At 26.3% G+C, this 23,554-nt stretch overlaps 1 protein-coding gene across 1 annotated transcript; it reads left to right on the top strand.

The window, feature by feature from the left end:
* The first annotated feature begins 645 nt into the window (after positions 1-645).
* Positions 646-22,972, top strand: spn-E (tudor domain containing 9 protein spindle E). The gene is made up of 26 exons (XM_089227191.1): positions 646-998; positions 1,124-1,310; positions 2,260-2,480; positions 2,635-2,814; positions 4,480-4,908; positions 5,078-5,251; positions 8,739-8,926; positions 8,983-9,134; positions 10,527-10,693; positions 10,769-10,933; positions 11,760-11,922; positions 14,257-14,384; positions 14,465-14,674; positions 14,765-14,994; positions 15,230-15,400; positions 15,671-15,818; positions 18,674-18,889; positions 18,962-19,189; positions 19,719-19,853; positions 20,741-20,857; positions 21,331-21,473; positions 21,568-21,699; positions 21,762-21,900; positions 21,970-22,076; positions 22,145-22,387; positions 22,449-22,972. The coding sequence occupies exons 3-26, from the start codon at positions 2,274-2,276 to the stop codon at positions 22,642-22,644; spliced, it is 4,368 nt and encodes a 1,455-aa protein (XP_089083317.1). The 5' UTR covers positions 646-998; positions 1,124-1,310; positions 2,260-2,273; the 3' UTR covers positions 22,645-22,972.
* Positions 22,973-23,554: the final 582 nt, after the last annotated feature.

Raw genomic sequence — 23,554 nt, 5'->3', positions numbered from 1 at the left:
ATAATATATTTTTATTTTACATAATTATTATGGTAAAACCATATTTACCATTTACCAGTATAAATAGTTATTATTTTTAAAATATAATTTAACAGAGAATATTTTTTAGATATTATATTACTTGGTAATTTGTAACTGTTTTATTTAAAATAAATATTCTATACTTTTAGAATAGGTATAATAAAAAGTAGGTACGTGTCCTATAACATGTTATTAATTAAGATTATATTATAAATCTTAAATTAATATTTGAGTCTGAGAAGAAATGAGAAATTGAGAACAATTTGAATGAAAAGTTTTCATTGAAAACTACAAAATAATACGTAAAATCTTATAATATTAATAGCTGATATACACCGAAATATTTGTTTAGCCAACTAATGGCGGCCTAATCTCTTATCGTTTGTTATCGCTCCGTATGGCCACACTCTCTCTATCAAGGCACTTTAGTACCGTCCATGTGACCATGTCAGGCCTATCGCCTATGCAACTCAAGAATTATACATACATTTATATTCTAAAACCGTGGTAGTACTGGTAGTACCGAACACGTGACACTAATTTTTCACTGATAACGACTCATGGTTCTACCAGACCCACAGAATATATATAATAAGTAATAACATTATTACAGTATTATATATCTGTGACCAGACCATCAATGTGGTTATTTTATAATGAATACTGATTTGAATATGTCTATGGATTTAACTATTTAAGCCATTTAAATTTTGAGGTTTATATTTTTGAAATTTACGGGCACATGCAAGTAGAATAATTGATAATCTGTGAACTGTGTACCATCACCGTGCTATCGAGCTAATATTAAATATTGTTAGTTGTTACCGTCAGGCGTCGACCGTTTGTTTATCTTTATCGTTGACGTAAAGTCACAAATAGATATTTTATTTTTGTCAGAGTCGTTGGTTACTGATTAGATCATTAATTAGTAATATAAATTCATTTGAAATTTGGATAGTACCTAAATAGTATTTGTGGTAAGCATAAAAATTGATGCCATTAGGCAGTAGTGCAGTTCTGGCAATATTTACCGCCTGAATTAAAGCTGGTTGTGTAATAGGTAACTAATGAGATTTATCACGTTCTTATTTATTTATTTTAGTGATGCAGCGACGAACATGACGGACATAATGATTTTTACATTTTTTCCGGAGTCCTGAATAACTGTTTTACATAATCGTTTTTCACTGTTGGTTGCCATAATCTTAATTTAATAAGAAAACTGGCTCATATACACGGTGCGTCAATTTAAACGTTGAAAAACCTTTTGTTGCCAATTTGCTATTCAGGTGAGTTACAATTTTCTACATAAAAATGTTATGACACGTAACTGCGGACTTCGGTAGTGTTATTGTTATATTACTAAGTATTATTAATTGATACAGCGACACTAATTTTTTTTTCGATGATGTCAATAACAAACAAGACTGATTTTGCGTGTTTTGCTTATTGCACGTTCTGATTAAATTTTTTTTTACCAAGATCTAAGTTAGTATTGTTAGTAAGTTACTGTTCACTAGTTCTAGTCACACTAGTTCTAGTTACGTTTTCTTCGGCTTTGATATTCTTGTTTGATATCAATACGATAGCCATGACATTTTCTATTCAACCATTTTATCAATATCGGTAATTTTTACCCCTGATATTTTTAGAATTTTGATATTAACAGTTGACACTAAACTTGGTGGATGACGATTATGGTTTTTAGCATGTCATTGTTACTAGTTAGTGGTCGTTCTAATAGTTACTTTGTAAAGCCGGTCACTTATGACCTGCAACATCATAATCGCCAATGCTTTCATGTAAGTAAGCGATGCATGATAAAATTGTCTATTTGGTACGGAAATGATGACAATTCTTAGGCAATGATATCATTTATTTCCGCTATAAGCAATTGTCAACACTTCCGGTAATACTTATATGTATATATTGTTTAACTGAATGTGTTTAAATAAAAATAATTTTTATAACATCATTTTACTAATTTTTTTAGAGCGTATGTACTATATTTATAATTATGCACAAAAACCCTAAAATATTTTAAAAATAAATATGGCAAGTATGTAGGTATTTTAAATGTACTTATTTTAATATTAAATATTTGTTTTAAAACATACTATTAAGTATAAAATTATATTTTTTTCATATGATTTCATTGTAAAATTGTACTCTACCTATATTTTAGATATTGTTTCCTCTACAATCTAAACATTTTTATTATTTTTTTTGTTAATGTAGAAATAATAATTACTATGTCCATGTGGCAACAATTTGCTGAAGGAAATATCGAAAAAAAAGTTCTGCCAGGATCTGATTTGTATAATGTTTGTCCAAGACATGAATATAATTCAAAACTACCACAGTCTAGTCATAGTTATGATGACTATGATGAGTATGGTAGATGTTATGTAAATATTGGTTTGAACGAATATGAAAAGGAAAATGAAGAGTATAATGAAGTACTGTAATCTTTTATTTCATTTTTTATTATTATATAGACTTATTTAGATAAATTCTGAACTATTTTTAATTTTTTATCTTATTATGTGTACCTATATGTTTTAGGAATTTAATTTATTTAAATTTAAAGTGTTTAATTTTATTATTTTTTAGCTATCGAAGAAAGCTTTACATGATTCAAATATGAGTTCTGTTGATAGTATTTCTAATGTTAATTCAGTGGCAGATCTAAAAGATTTGGATATAGATGAAATTAAGCTTTTTGAACATTATAAATTCAAAGATCCATCAAATAAATCAAACGATTTAGAAATTGCTGCATTTAAAGATAAGGTAATATAATTATGAATTTTGAATTTTTATGTCAAATATAAATAATTAAATAAATCTAATTTAATGTTAACAATTTAATTATTAGCTCATAACTACATACTTCATTTCTTAAATAAGTTTTATGTAACAACATAAATTATTTTAACCGTAAAAAAGTAGTTATGTATATATTTTTTATTAGTAGGGAACGGATTTTAATTTAAATAAATATTTTTATGTAGTAAGAGCATCGGAAATTTTTCAATATAATGTGTACACGTTTCATTTAATTTTAAGTAATCTAATGCTAATTTTATTTCAAATATTTTTAAATATCTTAGAATAATTAAATTTTTTATAAATAAATACATGAATTATGTAATATTGTAGAATTTTCATGCATATTTTAACTATTTTACAAATAAATATATGAATTCTGTATTTAAATGTATTATTGAAGAATTTCTGTTTTTATTTTAGTATTTTACGATACAATATGCGATTCGATTAGGTCTCTGCACTATACGCCTTTGACATCAAACGACAACGATTCGATATCTTATCTAAGTAGTAGGTAGGTAGTAATTTCAGTATACAAGTATATGCGTTCACTTTTCGATCAGTATTCGTAGGAGCGTTATTCGATCACATTATTTTCACGTCCGTTGATGTGGAGAGGTCATTCAATTGTTACAAAGCAATGTTACTAAGACCTAATTGCCGCCACTTAACATTTGAAAATTTCAAGTTATATGTCGTTTCTAACTGTTTCCCGTGATGATTCAGAATAAATTGTTAATTTTTTTAAATTTTTTAATAATTTTATCTTATTTTCAATTTAAATATTATACTAACCTACCTCAATTAATCATCAACAACTCCCCCATCCCTGTCCAAACTGAAATAAAGTACTTAGGCATAACACTCGATAAAAGACTTACCTGGGGCCCCCACCTAAAAGAAAAAAGAAAATCAGCGAACAATAGACTTCACCTCCTCCAACCACTCCTCAACTCCAAAATACCACTCCAAAACAAACTTATTATATATAAGTCAATCATAAGACCAGTTTGGTCTTATGGAATAGCAATCTGGGGCCCAGCCAAGCCCTCGAACATCAAGTCAATTCAGGCTTTTCAATCAATAGCGCTAAGGTTTGTAACCAAAGCCCCCGGGTACATTTCAAACTCTATCTTACACAATGACTTAAAAATATTAACTACCACTGAACTAGCCAAAACAATGTATATACGTTTCCACCAAAATTTAAACACTCATCACAATACTTTAATATCACACATGTCCTCTCACACCCTCCCAAAAAACCCACCACGCAGACTAAAGCAAAGCAAAAATGTAGTGTGAGACCTATTAAATTAGTAAAGGAGGTGGTTACCATTGGGTTTCTTCCTCATCACGTCATTCATGCTACTTTATTCTGTTTTTATCATATTTGCTTATAGTAATTATTGTGTACAGATTGTAAATTGTCTTTCTTAATAATAATAAAAAAAAATATATACATTTAAATAAATATTTACTAAGTAATAAACAAATATATATTTAAATATTTTTGATTTTATATTAAATTAAAATCCGTTCCCTAGTTATTAGTTTGTACAAAAATAAAAATATTATAATTTCTAAATTTAATAACATGTGTAAAGTTTACTTTTATTTTTTTAGATTATTAAAACTATCAATTGTAATAGTACAGTTGTGATAACTGGTGCTACTGGATGTGGGAAAAGTACACAAGTTCCTCAGTATATTTTAGATGACTGTATGAGTAAAAAGAAATATTGTAATATTATTGTTACTCAACCTAGACGTATAGCTGCAATTTCAGTATCTAAACAAGTAAACAATGAACGTGGTTGGAAAGATGGGCTTTTAGTTGGTTATCAAGTTGGACGTAAAAAAGATTTTGATCCTCATACAACAAAAATTTTATATTGCACTACAGGAATTTTGTTACTTAGAATTATTAAAGCAAAAAGCCTTAGTGAATTTACTCACATTATCTTAGATGAAGTTCATGAAAGAACACTTGAAATGGATTTTTTATTATTAATTATTAAGAAGTTACAAAAGAAAAACTCTCAGTCAACTCGTGTAAGTGATTTTAAATTATTTTTCATACAAGTGTCTTCCAATTAAAGTTCATTTATTTAATTTAATGATGTTTATGCCATCCATATGATATATTATTGTGAAACACTTAGAGTTAATACAAATATTCTATTGTTTATTTTATCATTGATTCATTCCAATAATTATTTAGGTAATACTAATGTCTGCCACAGCAGATGCTTTAAAATTACAAGATTATTTTGGTGATTACTATGGACATCCTTATAATAGACATGAAACAGCACCATTAGTTAAGGTTGAAAAGCCATCCAACTACAAAATTCTTATACACTATTTGGATGATTTATATGGATTGATACCTGCTGTAAGTATATATATATATATATATATGTATACAGTATACAAGAATACTTATTACCAAGAAAGCAAATGATTATAAAAATGATCTAGTTTCCATGTCCAACATAAAGTTAACATTTTGATATTTATTTTAAGTACGGGGATTCTGCAATAGTAATAAAATCTTTACTTTTTTATAATCAAATGCTAAATGTAAGTAAACCGTATCTATAAGCAGCAAATATAAAAATGAAAATTAATCATTTAAATGTTACTATATCAACAGCCAACTTTTCCTCTAGACCAATCAATCACTGAACCAAAATAGCAATCTTTTTACCAAAGTCTTGGTAGTTTTTTTATAATAAGAGATGATTTTAATACTTAACATTGTATATGTATTAAAATATATAATACCCCCAATGGGGTAGGTCTTTTATTTCCCATTACAAACCAACTTATTGGCCTCCACTTAAAAACAGATATCTCTCAATATTTATCTAACCTAACCTAACCTAACCTCTGGCTTACCTCTTCTAGGTATGTTGTTTGTGCATATAGTACTCAAACGAATCGAGTGTCCTTTCTTGACCACTATTTCTATTGACCAACACGGATTCTTCCCAGGGCGCTTGACAGCGACCAATCTTATTGACTTTGTCTTTTACCTTCATTTGGTTTTTGATTTGGTTTAATCAGGTTGATGTGATATATATATATACAGGGTGATTCTTTTATCAAACAACACTCATTATTTAAAAAAGTATTGACTTTTTTCAATTTTTTTTTTTTTCAAAATTGTAGATTTACACTCTTCTTGAATTGTTTATTATTTTTATATTTTTCACCCTTATATTTATTATATACACCACCATCAACTTTTGATTTTCAAATGGTAACCTATACTTCAAATTTCATAAATTAATAAAGCTATTTTTTTAATTAATTATTACGTTAAAATTTTGAATTTAGCGCTAGTAGTTTATGAGTTATAGGTATTTAAAGTTTAGATTGGCAGAGTGGAGTGGTACGGGGTTACCCCGCAAAATGTTTGTCCACTACTCCGCTTGTCTAAACTTTAAATACTTATAACTCATAAACTACTAGTCCTAAATTCGATTTTTATGTATCAAAATTTTTAGAAAAATATTCTGCTTTGGAATATGAAATTAAAAAACTGTTGCCATTCAAAAAAGTAAAAAACTTAAAAAATGATAAGGATAAAAAATATTTAAAAATATAATTTTTTAATAAAAGCGTTGGTTTTTTTAACAACTTGAAACTATGTAAAACAATATTTTGAAAAAAGTCAATACTTTTATAAATAATGAGTGTTGTTTGATAAACGAATCACCCTGTATATAGACTTTCCCAAGGTGTTTGACTCCCTAGACCACTATGTACTTATTTTTATCTTTGACAGGCTTGGTGTTGGAGAACCACTCTTATCGTGGTTAGGTTACAACCGTCGACAATTTGTTAGCCTCTTCGGCAAATCTTCCGATTTTTTCTGAGCGTCATCCAGAGTTCTGTAGGGTAGCCATTTAGGCCCCCTATTAGTATTTTCATCAATACCATGTGCTCAGCTATTTCCCTTTGTAGTCTCTACTTTTTGCTGATGATTCTAAAATTTTTCATAGGATAACCACTAATAATGATTGTCTCTCTCTACAAAACACCCTAGATTAATTTACCAATTGGTGCAATACTTTTAATTTATCTCTTAACATCTGTAAATGCAAAGTAATGTCTTCATCGTTCCAAGTCAGTGATTTCTTTTGACTATAGGCTAGGAGGTATATCTATTCAACGTGTCAGCTAGGTACAGGATCTAGGCGTTTTATTTGTACCATCTCTTAATTTCAGCCCTCATATTGATCATATGACTAGAAAAGCCTTTCATGTTTTAGGATTTATCAGACATCACTTAGTCAACTTTAGTTCTGCTAATTGCCTTTTGGCTCTCTATAAAGCATTGGTGCATTCGGTTATTGAATATGAATCTGTTGTTTGGTCACCTTATACCGCCGTTGACATTTATGGAATCGATCGTGTTCAAAACTGTTTTATGCGCTTTGCCGGTTATTGCCTCAATATCTCTCATGCACCACATGATTACAGGCCTGTTAGTCAAGCGCTTAGACTAGATGCCCTTTCGGCCAGGCGTGATCATTTTGGTATCACTTTTATTCAGTATCTGATTGAAGGCTGAGTTGATGCCCCGAGGATTCTGGGTGAACTGAGTTTTCGTATTCCTAGTAATACAAGTTCCAAAGTACTTTCTATACATCTACCAATAAATCTAACTTCTCCAGGAATGCCCCACTTTCAAGATTGATGGACAATTTAAATAACTCTTCTGAGTATTAAACTTTACATAGCGGCTTTAATATGAACTACAGAGGCTCACTTTATTATTACTTTTTTGTTATATTTCAGAGTTTATCAATTAAGTCATTCAAATTAATTTAAGTCAGTTTATTATAAGTTTGTTTCACAAGTTGTTAACTATTTTAACTATTTTACCATTGTATATTTTTTTCTTTTTATGCTGTATTTTAAAAATCTGTTTGGTGTTAATTATAATTATAATAATATTCTTGATTTGTTCATAATTTCAATCCTAACTAGTTTAAAATGCCATATCAAAAATCTAATTGACCTATTGAGTGTCCATTTTCCTGTTCAGTTAATTTTAAATGCTCTTCCCTAGATCTAACGATACATGACGAGTTTTAATTATGGATAAGCCTCAAGTATTAGAGATTTTGAATATTATAGTTAGACTGAGAACATTAAAATAATAATTATTGGCTATTTCATATCTTGATAATGTAATTCTTAATGGAGATTTATTCCTGAAAAACATTGTGCTATATGCAACCAAAATCGCTGTTTGTTGTAATAGTGGAAGAAGTAACTTCTCCTTTTGCTACTTTCCATCAGCAGCAGCACAATTCAATTCAATTACAAAAAGCATATCTACAAAAAATGGATAATAAAGCGGTTTAGGGTGTTTTTAAAGTAAAATATCTAATGGTCAGAATTAAAAATTACAATATTATCTAAAACATGACATATCCATCTTTAGATTAAACAACTGAGATATTAGTTATATTTAAGCCTAAAAGATCTTCTGTACATGACCTAATTAAAAATAAAATAGCAAAGAATCTACCCTACAAAGTCAATTCTGTTCTTTACTCATTTATATAATGCTATGTCCTGTTTGTCTTACTTCCCTCCAACGTGGAAGTACTCATTTATTATAATAAACTTTTAATCTTATGAACCTAAACATTAAGCTATATTTTAAACAGTTTAAATGTATTTGTATTTAACATTTTGAAAAATAGTAGTTGTTTTCTGCTCTATTAATTTGTGTATACAATTAAGTTATTGACGTCCTTTTTTCTTGTACTATCCACAGCACAGAAAGCTCTGTGTGAACAATACTACTCTTTGAAGCCTGTTAATTTACATATGCTTAAATTATTTTTTATGTAATTTAGGCTCGACGAATGGAGTTTAATAAATCACAGATAGATGAAGCAGGTTTTATGACAGCTATTCAATTGGTTAAAGCATTTGATGAAATGAAAGTAGATGATGATACCAAAAAGTCTGTATTGATATTTTTACCTGGTATTTATGAAATTGAAGAAATGCACAGACGTATGGAGGATTTAATGGCTTCTGAGTAAAAATATTTTGTTTTATTTAATTAAGTAATTTACTAACCCATATAAATTTTAGAAATCATAAATGGATTCTTATACCATTACATTCATCGATAACAAGTGAAGAACAAAACCGGGTTTTCATACAGCCACCTTTAAATTATCGTAAAATTATTTTGTCCACCAATATTGCCGAGAGTTCAATAACTGTACCTGATATATTTTTTGGTAACTGCTAATACCTATTTTTAATTTAAATTTATATAAATAAAATAATTGCTTATAAACTATCTTTTATAATTAAAGAAAACAATAACAAATTAAATGTATATTGATAATGGTTTGTTAAATAGTTAAAATATACAGTATACTTTTATTAACGTATACTTCAAATATTTGTTTAAAAAATTAAGTTATTTATAATTTAATCAGAGATAGCATGTTACATTAAAATGAACTTACCGAAATTACCTATATAGTTAAAAACTGTTTGAGCTTATTTATTTCTACATAATATTTATTAAAAAGCTAAACATAAGATTTAAAAATGATACTGAAAATTTAATTTTGAGTAATTAAAATTTGATCAAAACTTTAGTTATAATGCTCTGTAAAGAAACAAAACAAAGTATTAATACCTATAGATAAAAATTGTTGTTCAAAACTTCGTGGTTATTCTTCGCGTATTGCATTTTATCATTAAAATATTCTGTTTATACTTTTGAACTACAAATGGCAGTAATTTTTGATAAGAAATGTTTATTTAAATTTTATTTTATCCAACATTGATAGATGTAATGGGTGTAAATTTAAGTATATTTAATATAGTTCACAGTTTTTCTGGAATGAATATATTCTCTTTAGATTTTCTGTTCATGCTTTGCTTGGACTGCAGATATTTTGTAAAATTTTATATCGAAAAACTTCAGTCCATACATTTTTATTCTTGTTGATTTTTTCTATTAAAGTATTAAATGTTGTATTAATGTTTCAACTTTTGTTAAAAGAGATTACAACTCTAAAACTTGGTAACTTTGATTCAAAGTATGTCATTATCTAAGATATAGGTGGAGTCTCATATTTAAACACCAATTATTCAATTAGATATAGGCATTTTAAAATATGTGTGTGGCATTATAGACTGAGTCATAGTCTGAACAGTGATATCTGTTTTAGTGTAAAAGTGTAGTAATACAACAATTTCAATAAAGATAATATTTTTTTTTATGTAACTCTACCTAAATGTTCTTTAAACATTTTGATAATAGTATTCTAGATTTGCAACCAAAATATCAGTTGTTAGTGATCATTTTTTTTTTTTTTCATTAATTTTTATTAATTAATGTTCATAATTATTTGTATTGTGTTGCTGAATAGTAATATATATATATATTGAATGTATTATAAAACAAATTTTGTGGCTGACTTAGAATTGCATAGAATTTCTATCTTACTTTTCTATATACAATATATCTTTATTTTCAATTTCTAAAGTTCAAACTTATTTTTATATATCTATGATTAGGCACTTTAAAGCTTATTTTTATGTCTTATTTTTATTTGTATTTCAGCTTTAAATGTAATAAAATCTTTATAAAACCGATGTAATTGTATTTTCAGTGATTGATTTTTGTTTGATGAAACAATTAAAAAATGAAATGAGATCCAATTATTCCATGTTAATTATGAGTTGGGCGTCAAAAAGTAATTGTAATCAAAGAGCTGGAAGAGTGGGACGAGTGGCCGATGGTCGTGTCTATAGGTTGATTCCTAAATTGAAGTTTTCTGTAATTATTCTATTATCATTACTTTTATTTTATTTTTATTTTAAATTTTGTCTTAATGCTTTACAAATTATCTAGGACCTTGAAGATCATGAATTGCCAGAAATGAGTCGCTGTTCTCTCAGTCGTGTTGTTTTAATGTCTAAAATTTTGGATATGGGAACACCCAAACAATTACTTGCAAGCGCATTAGATCCACCATGTTTAACAAACATTATACTTACAATCCGTACTCTTAAACAGGTAATATTATCAAACAATAAAATAGTATTTTTTAAAAGGACCCGCATGTATTGCATGCCTTAGTCAAACAAATGTACAACTGCAAATTTTTGGCCAGTCGTTCCAATTTTATGCAATAATTTTTAACAATAGTGTGAATCATTCTCATATCAAACTTTAAGGTAAGAACATTACTTATGCTCTATAGTAAATTTTTTAGGATATTTAAATTTTAAACATGTTTGATGCTGCCGGTGGCCACTGTAATTGGAGATTTGGGTACTTGTAAAGTGGTGGATTTGACATAATTATGAAAATGGTAATGAATGGCCGATACAATTTTCAAATGATAATAAAATTTAAATAAAAACTTGGTTACTGCATGTCAACTAAATTATTCAAGTTATGAAACATAGTTGACTTCGTAAAGATGACTACTAATAGATGGTGCCTGATTGTTGCTAACTAGTTTATAACAACTTTTTTAATTTAAACTTAGTATACATTTTAACATTGACCATTAAAGCTCATTTATTGATGTCAACAGTGTTCATATTCAAACTTATGCAACATATACATTGATTTTATTTAAATGATCAAACGATAAATTATTTAAAAAAAACCTTGAAGAAAATCTCAAATATCTTTGAGTTTATTATAAGGTTTTCTATTATTAAAGGTTATTGCACATATTGGAACTGTTAAACATAAATTTTTTGATATGCTTTTTTAAAACGGAAACAACATATGCAGGTGTCCTCTTAAAATATTGCAGAGATACTTAATGTGTACCCAAAACCTTTGGCGATTAAAATTTTGTTTTTATTTTGAGATTATATTTCTTTAGGTTGGAGCATTATTGTCAACTGTAAATGGAGTAATTTCATCAATGGACGGTGATATAACATATATGGGAAAAGTGATGGCACAATTACCGTTAGAGTCGCCAATGTCAAAATTAATTTATTTTGGATATATTTTTAATATTCTAAATGAAGCTATTATAATGGGTAAATAATAACAACATACTTTAGATTTTAAGTAGAATTATGTACGCATTGATATTACAATGTGTTTTATCTATCACCTTTTGGGACTGTAAAAAGGCACAATCCACAAAAAGTTAAGTGTCAATTCACAATATTTTTTTAAAAGCATCTGAAGTTAGATATAGGATATTCATCCGTAAATTGTTAAATTCTTATAGAACAAATAATTTTAGATATGGACGAAATTTGATATAATTAAAGAATAACTATTTCAGTTTGTTTTTTTGTTTTTGTTTCTTTTTTTTAATTGTTAAATATTATTTGTAGATACATGTAACTTGAGTAGTATTTCATTAAATTTTATGTATAATATGACATTTTTAAATCCATATTTTTGGCAAAAATTAATAATTTAGCCTACCATAGTACTTAAATACTAATATCTAATAATATAATAAATTGGTTTAATTACAATAATATTATCAAATATACTTAATAATATTGGAGAACAGATTGTCTTCATTCGATATAATTTTGAATTCATTGAATGATAATCATTCAGATCTAAATTTACACATCCATTATTCCTTTACCTAGACTTCAAGTATATATAGGATATAATCCAACAAAAAAAAATTGTCAGTAAATTCTCAAAAATCATGTTTAAAAATAAGTTATTATGTTCCAAATTAATTTAACCAAAAACATATTGAATTAAAAAAAAATAAATGGTGATTCACTTGACTTCGATAAATCTTATTACCATAAACATTTTTTCTTATAGTCAGATTCTCAGATAGGCTATTTTGATCAACATTGTTTTTGTTAATTAATAATTTATTTTTGCAATGTATTTATTAATGTATTTTGTTCTTTAAAAAAAAAAGTTGAAAATGAAACGGCGGCAAATGTCCTGCTTGTAGGTGGCAAATTGCTTAATCCGCCACTGTTGTACATGTATATTTAATAACATAGGTACTATAAACAACAAAATACATTATTTCATGTAAAGTACATCTTTGTAATCTAGTAATTTTGTTACCATAAAAAATATTAGTAAGTTATTTAAAATGTAACTCTAAAAAAAAAACCATATTATTAGCTAATTTCAATTTTAAATATATTGAAATAATTTAAATTTGTTTAAAAAACATATTTAAAAATTTATATTATTTAGAATTTAATGCTATTTTCTCGTGAGCTAGATTACAAGAAGTTTTTATATTTTATTATAATATGACCAGATAACCAGATTGCTTTTTGTGATTGTACTAAATATAAAAATCAAATTATAATTCATGAAATGTATGTATAAAATTGGTAATTTATTTATTTTTTTGAAATGTAACTTTTTTATGGAGGTTATATCAAAAGAGCTAATGACAGTTACTCTCAATCAAAACGCTCAGATGCCTAATTTTGATTAGGCCCATTTATTGTCATTTACAGCAGTGATTAGTTATGTTTTTGGTTGAACATGTGGTTATACTAAGTCACGTGTTAACTTATATCTAACTTTATTATAAATTGACAATTTTTGCATATTTTTTGTATATTTAATGATTTTTAAGGTAATATTATAGCAAATATTTATGCAATTTTAAATATTATAAAATTCTAACCTTGGTAAGGATTGAAATTCAAATAGATGAAGTTCCCAGGCTGTGGCACATAGAAAATTAGGATTTTTTAAAACCACTTTTAACTGATAACCGATTGCAAAAAAACTAATTACCTAATGGTTATAAACAATTAAGAGGTGGACCAAGTGTTAAGTCCTTGTTTTACAAACGTATTACATGACAACAATTTTGCAGCAACAACTTAACTCCCTCTTCATTTATTGTAAAATTATTGAAAGTCCACACCACATAGGAAATCTATGCTACAACATCTTTATTTTATTTATATAAATACAATTAAAGTTATCAGTTTGAGAACATAAGTCGTGGGTTTTTTTGTTTAAATATTAAAAATTATTGGTTAATGCTATCAAAAAAAATTAAGATAATGTAACACAGATGAATTTCTTTTCTATATTTTGTGGAATTTTGGTAATTTACAAAAAATATAATGAAAGTCAAGTTATCCTGCGTAAAACAGTTTTTGGTATGTTGGATGGAGATAACACACATTTGGATGTGATGTTTTGTTTGTGATAATTCTTTATGCTAAAGATATTTTTTAAATTAAATTGTACCTAGTTACCGATTTTCAAGAAAATTTTATTAATTCCAACCACAGATTTTTTGGAAGTGATTTTTAGCTCTGATTTTAACTAAGATTTTATATCTTTTGTCTAAGATAACTTAACAATTACAATGATAATCAATTTATTAACTGTATTATTTTCAGCATGTGGTCTATCAATAAAAAGTATTTTTAGTCAGCCTTTTAATCAACGTTTAGACGCATATACACAAAAGTTGACCTGGGCTCATTATTCTTGTAGTGATCCAATCGCATATATTGGTGCATATCAAGTACAAACAATATTATTATCATTATATTTAAGATTCACTTACTGACTGATTTTAATTTGTTAATAACTATATTTCTTTAGAGCTGGCTTGAGAGTAAGCCAGAATTTGACCGAAATCGAAACTTTGAAAGATCATGGGCCTCTAAAAACTTCATACAACTATCAGCAATGCGAGAGTTATATGACTTGATTGATGATGTATCCAATAGATTGAACAGAAATTTTGGTATAGTAGTGAATTCTGGTAAAATGAAATGGATCAAACCTGAAGAAAAAGCCTTGGCTTGTAAGGTACTATTTAAAAAAAATTAATTAATTTTATTATTAAAAAGTTAAAAATAATTGTAAGTTGAAAATTGATAATAAACTTTTCTGTTTAAGGTGATATTAGCAGGTGCATTTTATCCTAATTATTTCATACGAGGAACGACTAATGCATATATGGATGAACATGAAGTACTTAGAATATTAAATGAACATGACCCTTATCGAACTGTTTATTTAACTGGATTTCCAAATGATCAACCTAAAGAATTATATAAAGAAGCAATTGAATCCCTGTTTCCCCAAAAATTTGTTGGCCAACCAACTGCATATTTTAGTACATCTAAGTATGAAAACTATTATTTTATTTTATTTGATAACACTTAAAAAGTATATGTTAATATTTCTATCCAGATATATTTAAATTTTTGAATCCATGTATCATTATTGTAATATTGTATTATACTTTATTTAAACACAACAGTGTCCATGATTCCTGCTGTAATATAAATAAGAGTTAAATATTTCAAAAGTAGATTTTATTTTTATAACCAAATGTAGTGATTAAATTTTTATTTTCAGTAAAGTTTATGTTGAATTTCCAATGTCAAATATTAGTAACAGAACATCTAATAATAATGATCAATATGGAGAAGAAAAAAATCAATTAGTACCAGGAAATATATGCTATGGTGTTTATGTAGCCATAAAAATGCGTACATTAAATTTTAATTTCAAAATACCATTACTGAAGTAAGAAAATTATTCATTTAAGTGTGTATAAACTTTTCAATTTGAATTCTAAAATCTAAATACCATAAATATTTTAGTTGAATTATTTGTACATGATACAAATCTAACTCAATAGTCAGCATCAAATTATTAAACATTCCCTTACTATTATAATTAAGAATATTTAGTAAAATACTGCTGCATGAATATCATTATTTGTTTTCAAGATACTGTTTTATGACAATATAGTTTGCATTATATTTTAATTAATTATATTTTAATTAATGTTAGACCTAGTGATGCAAAAAAAAAAGTAGAGTTGATAACCCAACAAATGGCTGCTCAGGAAATAACGCAAAAAGAAGTATTACCAATTCAACACTGTATACTTGAAGAAATAGATTCTAATAATAGAGCTATTGTCATAACTGTAACACATGTAAGTATCTAGAAATTATCAAAATAATAGATTCAATTTAAGTAATTATATCTTTGTAATCACCAAATTCAAAACTTATGTGGAAAACAATTCTTTATTGAAGATTCAAATTGAAAAATGTTTTAATGTTTTTTTATTTATTTAAAAGAATTTACAATCTGTACAAAGTGTTACAATAAACAAATATGAAAGTTCTTGGTGATTAATATAGAAACAATTAAAAAAAAAAAAAACTAATAGTGCTTAAGCCTATGCATTTTTTCATTTAGTTATTTTGTTTTGTAAGAAAAAGTTTTTGGTACATAAACATGAACATTATTTGAGGGTGCTAATTTTAAAATTTGGGGTGCTATATCCCCCTAAGCTCCCCCCCCCCATATTTGCATTAATAGTGATAAAAATAATATGAATAAGCATTTGCAGGCTCATCAGGAGTGGACTAAGTCCCCCCCTCCCTCCCAAATTTTTAGTCATAATTTAGTATACAATTATCACGGTTTTATGTTGCTGATACAATTCCTAGCCCTCTCCAGCCTCTCCCCCTCTGAAAAAACTCAGAGTTTTAGGTATAACAGCAAATGAGTAACTATTAAAATCAAGAAGAGGCTGTACTTGGGTGTGATGTCTCTATCTTAAAAACTCACAACATAGCAAATTGTATGTTCTGAATAACAAATATAGTTTTTAAATCTATTGTGATTAATATTAAAACAGTTGACCTATTATTAAATTTTGAAGTAAGAATATTATTTAGTGAACTTAAGTTTTTTTTTTAGATTTTAATTTTAAAGGAAATTATGAATATTTTAAAATTATAAATTTTTTGTGCATTTTAAAACACTTTTAATTACATTTTAAATTAAGATTTAAAATAAAACCTTTGAAGTTCATACTTCTAACTTATAAATTTGATAATAGATTGATTTGGTATTAAACCATACATGGCTGAGTAAAAAGATTGTTCAGAATGTAAAATTTGCTATGTTTTTTGTTTGTAAGACAGAAATAATGTATGAGAGTGTGAGTAAAACAGGGTTGTGATGACAATTTTTTTTCTTATGTAGTAAATTTTACTGTTCATTTTTATGTTGGAGAACTCCATCAAATATGTGTTCCATTGTAATATATTATGAATTTGCTTGAGTTATTATGATTTATAGTCATTTTAAAGAGGATTTTATTAATTACGCTTGTAAGTTTAAGATAAGCGGATTAATAGTTGAATTTAGTTCACTAATTTGAGTTTTGACAAATTTTTGCAGAGTTGGTTTGACAAATTTGGAAAATCTTGATTAACTTTATAATTTTGAGATGGGTTAATGTGTGGATTTTATGTGGCATTTTAATATGTTATATGTGTATGGTTTTCATTATTAGAGATTTTATGTATAGAGGTATTGTAATGGGTTCGTATACATTATTTTCTATAGTAAGTTGGTTAGTAGTATATGAATAGAATCTTGGGTTGTGTTTTAGTCTTAATTCGTTTTTATTTTATATTCAGTCTTCATCTTTTGGAGCTCTAATAAATGTCCAAGGTTTGAATGTTGTTTCTGGTAGAAAATTGTTGAAAAAAAAAAGTACAAGGCAAAACATAGCATATTTTATGTTAAATTATTATTAAAGATTCTTTGTACATAGCGTTTGATCACACTCAATTCACAATAAGAAGTTGTGATTTTAAGATAAATTACTAGTGATCATGCTTTGTGATTCTATTGTGTGCAATAATTATTTGATTTCTGTCAAAAAATAAATTGTGTAGGTATGATAAACGTTCATTATATCACTATATATGTACAATATTTCAGATAATTTTGAGAAAAATCTTATGGTAAGTGGAGTCACTATTTTAGTGGCACTTAAGTAGCTTTGATTAGTTATTTATACTTTCTTCAATTTTTGTGTAAATGAAGAATTGTTAGCCCTAGAGATAAATGTGTAATGCCAGTGAATAAATTCTATAAATCATGTGACTTATATATAAATAGGAGTATTGAAGAAATAAAAAGAGTTGCAGTAAATGATTCAATTTTTAAAAATGTATTGTGATTTTACTTATAACATAATTTATGATCATTATCAAATGTATTAAAATTATAATACAATATTTTAGGCAGGGTTGGGCACTTTTCAATTACAGTAATTCTATTACTTAAGTAATTTGTAATTGTTAATTAATTATAAAACTATTGATGTAATTTGTAATTGGTAATTAATTATTAAATGTTTATGTAATTTGTAATTGGTATAAAGAATTTCATTTTTTCAATAATAAAAATTTACAATTTAGGATTTCTACAATGTAAAGTATATATATAAATTATACAGCATAAGTTATCGAACATTTGGCACCGATACTAAAAGATTTTATGATGAACATTACTACAAAATACAGATAATATAGACATGTAGACAGATATTATATTAAACATTTATAGTATCTTAATTGTCCATGTTCTATGTATTAATCGACAATCGTACTGTACAATGTACATATTGTACACAACGTTACGCACAGGCTTTAGTAACCATCTCATTGTCGTTTGTTATTGAATACCTACATTTTTCTAATGTTTTTTTGTTTTTTTTTTTTTATTTAATTTGTACACTTTTTTAATTAATTAATTAGTTAATTAGTTAATCAAGTTATTAATTTAATAACTAATAAAATTGTAATAAAATTTTTAATGTAATTGGTAATTGTAAGTAATTTGTAATTTGTAATTAATTACTGGTATTTTGAGTAATTTGTAATTTGTAATTAATTTTTTTTTTTTTTTGATGATTTGCCCATCCCTGAATATTATAGGTAACACAAAATCTTTATAATTATTCATTTGGATTTTTTACAGTTTGAATCTGTTGATCGTTTTTGGGCTCAGCTTATGGATGAGAAATATTGTAGTATATTAATTAAGTTATGGAAGTTTGTTAATAATGAAATAAGTCTCATAGAAACTTCTGCAAATAATTTGGGGATAGGTGATATTTATATTGTGATATATCAAGGAGAAAAATATAGAGGCAAATTAATGGAGTCTCCTTGTGACCCTAAAAAAGAATACAAAGTAATGTATTATTTTTATCGTATATATATATATATATATATATAAGATATGTAAAATAAAACATTTTTTCAGTTTTTGTTGATTGATTTTGGAGAAACTGTTCAGTTGTGTATTGAAAACATATTCAACATTAAAGATGAAGATATGAAAAAAAAAGTTTATAGTTTTCCAACATTAGCTTTTCAATGTAAAATTGCAAAAATTCGTGCACCCATAAATAGACAATTGAAGGATTGGTCAGAGGAAACTAGAACTATTGATATTGATAAATTATTTAAAAAAGTAAAAGGAAAAGGAACGGTAAGTTTGATTATCATTAACATTTTTACTATTGTAAACCACTTTTTTAATAAGTTATGATACTAATAACCACTGTTAACATTTTGACACCATTTATTCTTTCTGATATGCTCTTAGAGCATTAAATATAAACTATGCATATCACCCATGTAACTATGTTTTTTCTTTCACTGATTATAGTATATTAAAAGGCAAAACACAAAAATTATAATTACATGCATAAAAGTTTATTAATTTTTTTTCAATAAGAAAATTGGATGTTTGTCATGAACGTTTTTTAATATGCTAATAAAATATAATGTAGAAAGATTTGTTTTATAACTTATTTAGAGATAACAGAACAAACTAAATTATTAATAATTTTAAGTAATATTATATATTTAAGAGTTAATATCCTAATATTGGATAATTTAATTTTATCATGCAATTTGTTTAGGATTTGAAGAATGTTTTTTTGTTCCTGATATTAAAATATTTTTTAAATTTTTATTCCAAATTTTAACATTTAAATTGTTCTTTTTTATTTCAGATATTTTCTATAGTTGATGGTGTTGTGGCATTTGAAGATCTAACTTTCATTAATGAAGAAGAAACTATTTCAATTTCAGAGTACTTAATTAAGAATAAATTAGCTACTCGTGCTGAAGAGTCTTTTGCTTCAAAGGTATTTATACTAATATTTTTTAACATATTCACTTAGTAAAAAATTTTAATGGTTAAATAAATGATCTGTCATAAAATTTAAGATAATTTTCAATAGCTGTACTCTATTTAGGAATAAAGGATAAATTGGGTAAGTCTTTATATCATAAATTATAGCCTATTTCAAGTATACCTCATAATTTAGCATATTATGTTTAAATTATATATTTATATTGTTATTAGTGGTTTTTATTTTTCAATTATATGGTAGGCTAAATTAATTTTTGCTAAAAATCTAATAACAGATTATATGCTTATTAATAAATATTATAATATTCGTAAATATTTCCTATTATTAACTTATAATAAATTTAGTCAATACCGATGTCCTGTGTAATGGTATAATTAAGTTCAGTGTATAAATACCTTAAAATGTATCTAAATATTTTTTTTAATTCATTGTATGTGATATATAATATTAATTATATGAAATAGCAAATATTTTTTGAATTACAACATAATAAACAAAAATTGTTGAAAGGATGTCACAAGGGCATTTATTGTCAGTCTTTCAAACGTACAATATAACATTTTATGTTCACAATAATTGATTTTTAACGCTGTAATTTTTAAAATTAAAAGCAAGAATATTATCTAGGGCATCTCGGAGGATTTTATTGATATTATTTTGAAATAAGTTATGACTATTTTTAAACGGGTTTTTTCTTCGTACATTTTAAAATGATCATAATTACAAATATCAATAAAATCCCACAAAATGCCCTAGATAATATTCTTTCCTTTAAATTTTGTGAGAGGTAAATTCACTAAATTTTAGAGTAATATGTATTATTAAATCTTAATTTATAATTTGTTAATCATAATATAATTTTATGTTTTGATTTTTAGATTGATCATGAAAGACGGTTAAAGCTTATAGGATGTGTTAAGAATGAGATGCATCAAAAATCTAATGTTTCATGTCTTAACATAAAAAGTCCTACAGTAGATGAATCATTTACAGTTGTAAGTTTCAATAATTTTATTTTAAGTACAACCAGTGACGGCGCTAGGTGGTGGGCACTCCGTGCAAATGCCCAGGCCCCATGGTCAGGGGGGGGGGATCCCCATGTTTACTTTTTTGTTTTTAATAATTTCGTGGCATGCAGAGAAAAAAAATCAGGTCTCACCTAAAATATTGCCAGGGCCTCAAAATACGTAGGGTCGTCACTGAATACAACATTTCTAATATTATGAATATAATTTCTGCTTAAATAGTTTTATTGAATTTTATCTTATACAATTTTTTGAATCAGTTATTATACATTTATTATATGATACTGCATATTTTCAATACTAATTCCATTATATTTTATGTATAAATTAATTTCATTGTTATCTATTGAGTTTAATTTAATAATATTGGAATAAATAAAATTATTTCTTTGCGTTTATTAATATTATTATTATATAATACATTTATGTACTTTTTAATTTAGCACAATTTAAAAGGACCTTCAAGTCCACTAGAAATGTCAGTTAGAGGAATAAGTCGCAATAGTACTTCTAAATCAATAAAAATAGAATGTCAATCAGTCAATTCTGTTTTATTAGATAGTGAACCAAATGATTACCATGAGAGGTGAGTATTATAAAATGTCTTTAAATACATACATAACTTAAAATGATTATAGTTATAATTATTATTTTTATTTGAATTGTTATTTTGTCATTAGATTGTTTGTTGCTGGAAATGTTTGCTTAAATGAAAATGATAGATTAACCCTTTGGGATACAACAATGATGCCAAACATCCCTGGGATGCCTGCGATTATTTGTCTGATGTTCTCTCCATGTGTAGAAATCAGGTACCCCCTTTTAAAAATAATTGTTTAATAAAATGTGGACTGTATTTTATATTTCTTCATAGATACAATCCTTCTTATACTAAAATGATTGGAGCCATTTGTGGTTTAGGTTACAACCCAGAAACTTGTAGGCCATTGTTTGAAGAAAATGATATTGAGATAACCTTTGATACTGTTATTGATCTCAATTTTTTGAACAAAGTAAATTAATTTTAGTATTTTGTATTTAGTAATTTGGAGATGCCTTAAATGGTTTTTATTGTCTATTAGATTAATATTGTTAGAATGCTGCTAAACAAATGTGTTAATCCAGATGACGAAGAAGGTCCTGGTGATATTTTTCAAGTACAGCATAGCTTACAAATGTCTTTAATAGAGTATGTATTTGTTCTTTATTTTGATTTTTTTTCTGTATTCTTTGTTAAACATAATATGTTTAATGTAGTATATTCAGTCAACCCACCAAGTTCAAAGGACCAGAACCATATACAAGAAAATATATGTGGTCAGAAATTCAAAAATCAAAACTGCAGTCGCCATACCATGAAAATAGCCCTGTTAATCATCCAATGGCTGGTTCTGATGTTTATAAACTACTATGGGTAACTAATTTGTCACCAAAAATGTCTGCTACAGAGTGTAAAAGCTTGATGTTCAAACTAAGTAAAATCAAAAGATTAGAAGAATGGTATGTTTAAAAATATATATTATGTAGCAATATTTACAAATTAAAATTTTTTTTCATTTAGCTTGAGTTTAAACAATTATACCAGCGAACGGTGTTTAGAAGAGCTATATTGCCCATTATGTGATTTGGTTTTTTCGAACACCACGTCCATTTTAATGCATTTTGACAATTACCAGCATATTGAGCGTTATAAACTCGCTAGAGAAGAATTACAATTACACTACACTGGACCATTTCAAGATATTAAAAACTTGTAAACTGATGAATTCTGATACTATTTTACAATGTATATTAATATTTAAGCTCAATTAATGTAAATTATGAGGAAGAAAACATAATAATTTGCATATTAAACAATAAGGTTATTAAAACAGTTATAACTAAGTATTGGTGATACTTATATTTTATTTTTATGATGCAATAAATAGTTTTTTTTAATTTTATTTTATACTAAAATGTTTTTAGCTTTTTACTTTTCGAATAAACCTGTAAACAAAATATAGGAATTATGTTTTGTAAGCATATAGTCCATTTACTACACTTATGGTATCACCAAAAATGAAATAAATATTATCTTCTGTGTGATTCCGTGTATTTTAATGATTTATTATCAATAGAAATTTAAAGCATAAAAGGTGGATTAAAAAAAAAAAATACGTAACAGCATTGATTACAAATACTATTGATTGCTCACTGTGGTATCATAGTATGTTATGCATAAAAGATTCAATTGTGGTGGTGGCGCCGGCTGAAAATTTGATTTTTTTTTTTTAAACTCATAGGCATAAACATGTACAATGTTTGTGATCTTTATTATTTTGATGCTATTATTCTTGTCCATTTGTACTTCAATTATATTAGTAATTTATTTAATTATCTAGTTTCTCATCACTGCCTGAGAAAGACTAATAGATATATTTTACAAAATGTTTTTTCCTTTTTTTATATTAATTATTGTTACTAATTTTGAATACATATTTTAACTAGCTTGAGTAAACTAGTTTTAGAGGTACTGAGTTATTTAGGAAATTTGTCTCCATTTTAAGTCCAACAAAAAATTCTCTGAATGTTTGTTTGGAAAAAACAACTATTTCTTATATTCAGAAACGTAGTATTCAACAATTTTTAGCCCCACAAGAAAAAAAATACCCCCTACCTAACCCCTAC

This window comes from Diuraphis noxia, unplaced genomic scaffold, assembly GCF_037042655.1.
Source record: "Diuraphis noxia isolate RWA-SAM2 unplaced genomic scaffold, SU_Dnox_SAM2 contig0004, whole genome shotgun sequence".
NCBI classification, from domain to species: Eukaryota; Metazoa; Arthropoda; class Insecta; order Hemiptera; family Aphididae; genus Diuraphis; species Diuraphis noxia.
The sequence above is the reverse complement of the archived record's forward strand: the minus strand, read 5'-3'. Positions and strand labels throughout refer to the sequence as shown.

Coding starts and splice junctions, on each gene's coding strand:
- spn-E (XM_089227191.1), top strand. CDS start 2,274: ATGTCCATGTGGCAACAATTTGCTGAAGGAAATATCGAAAAAAAAGTT. Junction 8,927..8,982: donor GAGGATTTAATGGCTTCTGA/GTAAAAATATTT, acceptor TATAAATTTTAG/AAATCATAAATGGATTCTTA. Junction 21,700..21,761: donor TCTCCATGTGTAGAAATCAG/GTACCCCCTTTT, acceptor ATTTCTTCATAG/ATACAATCCTTCTTATACTA.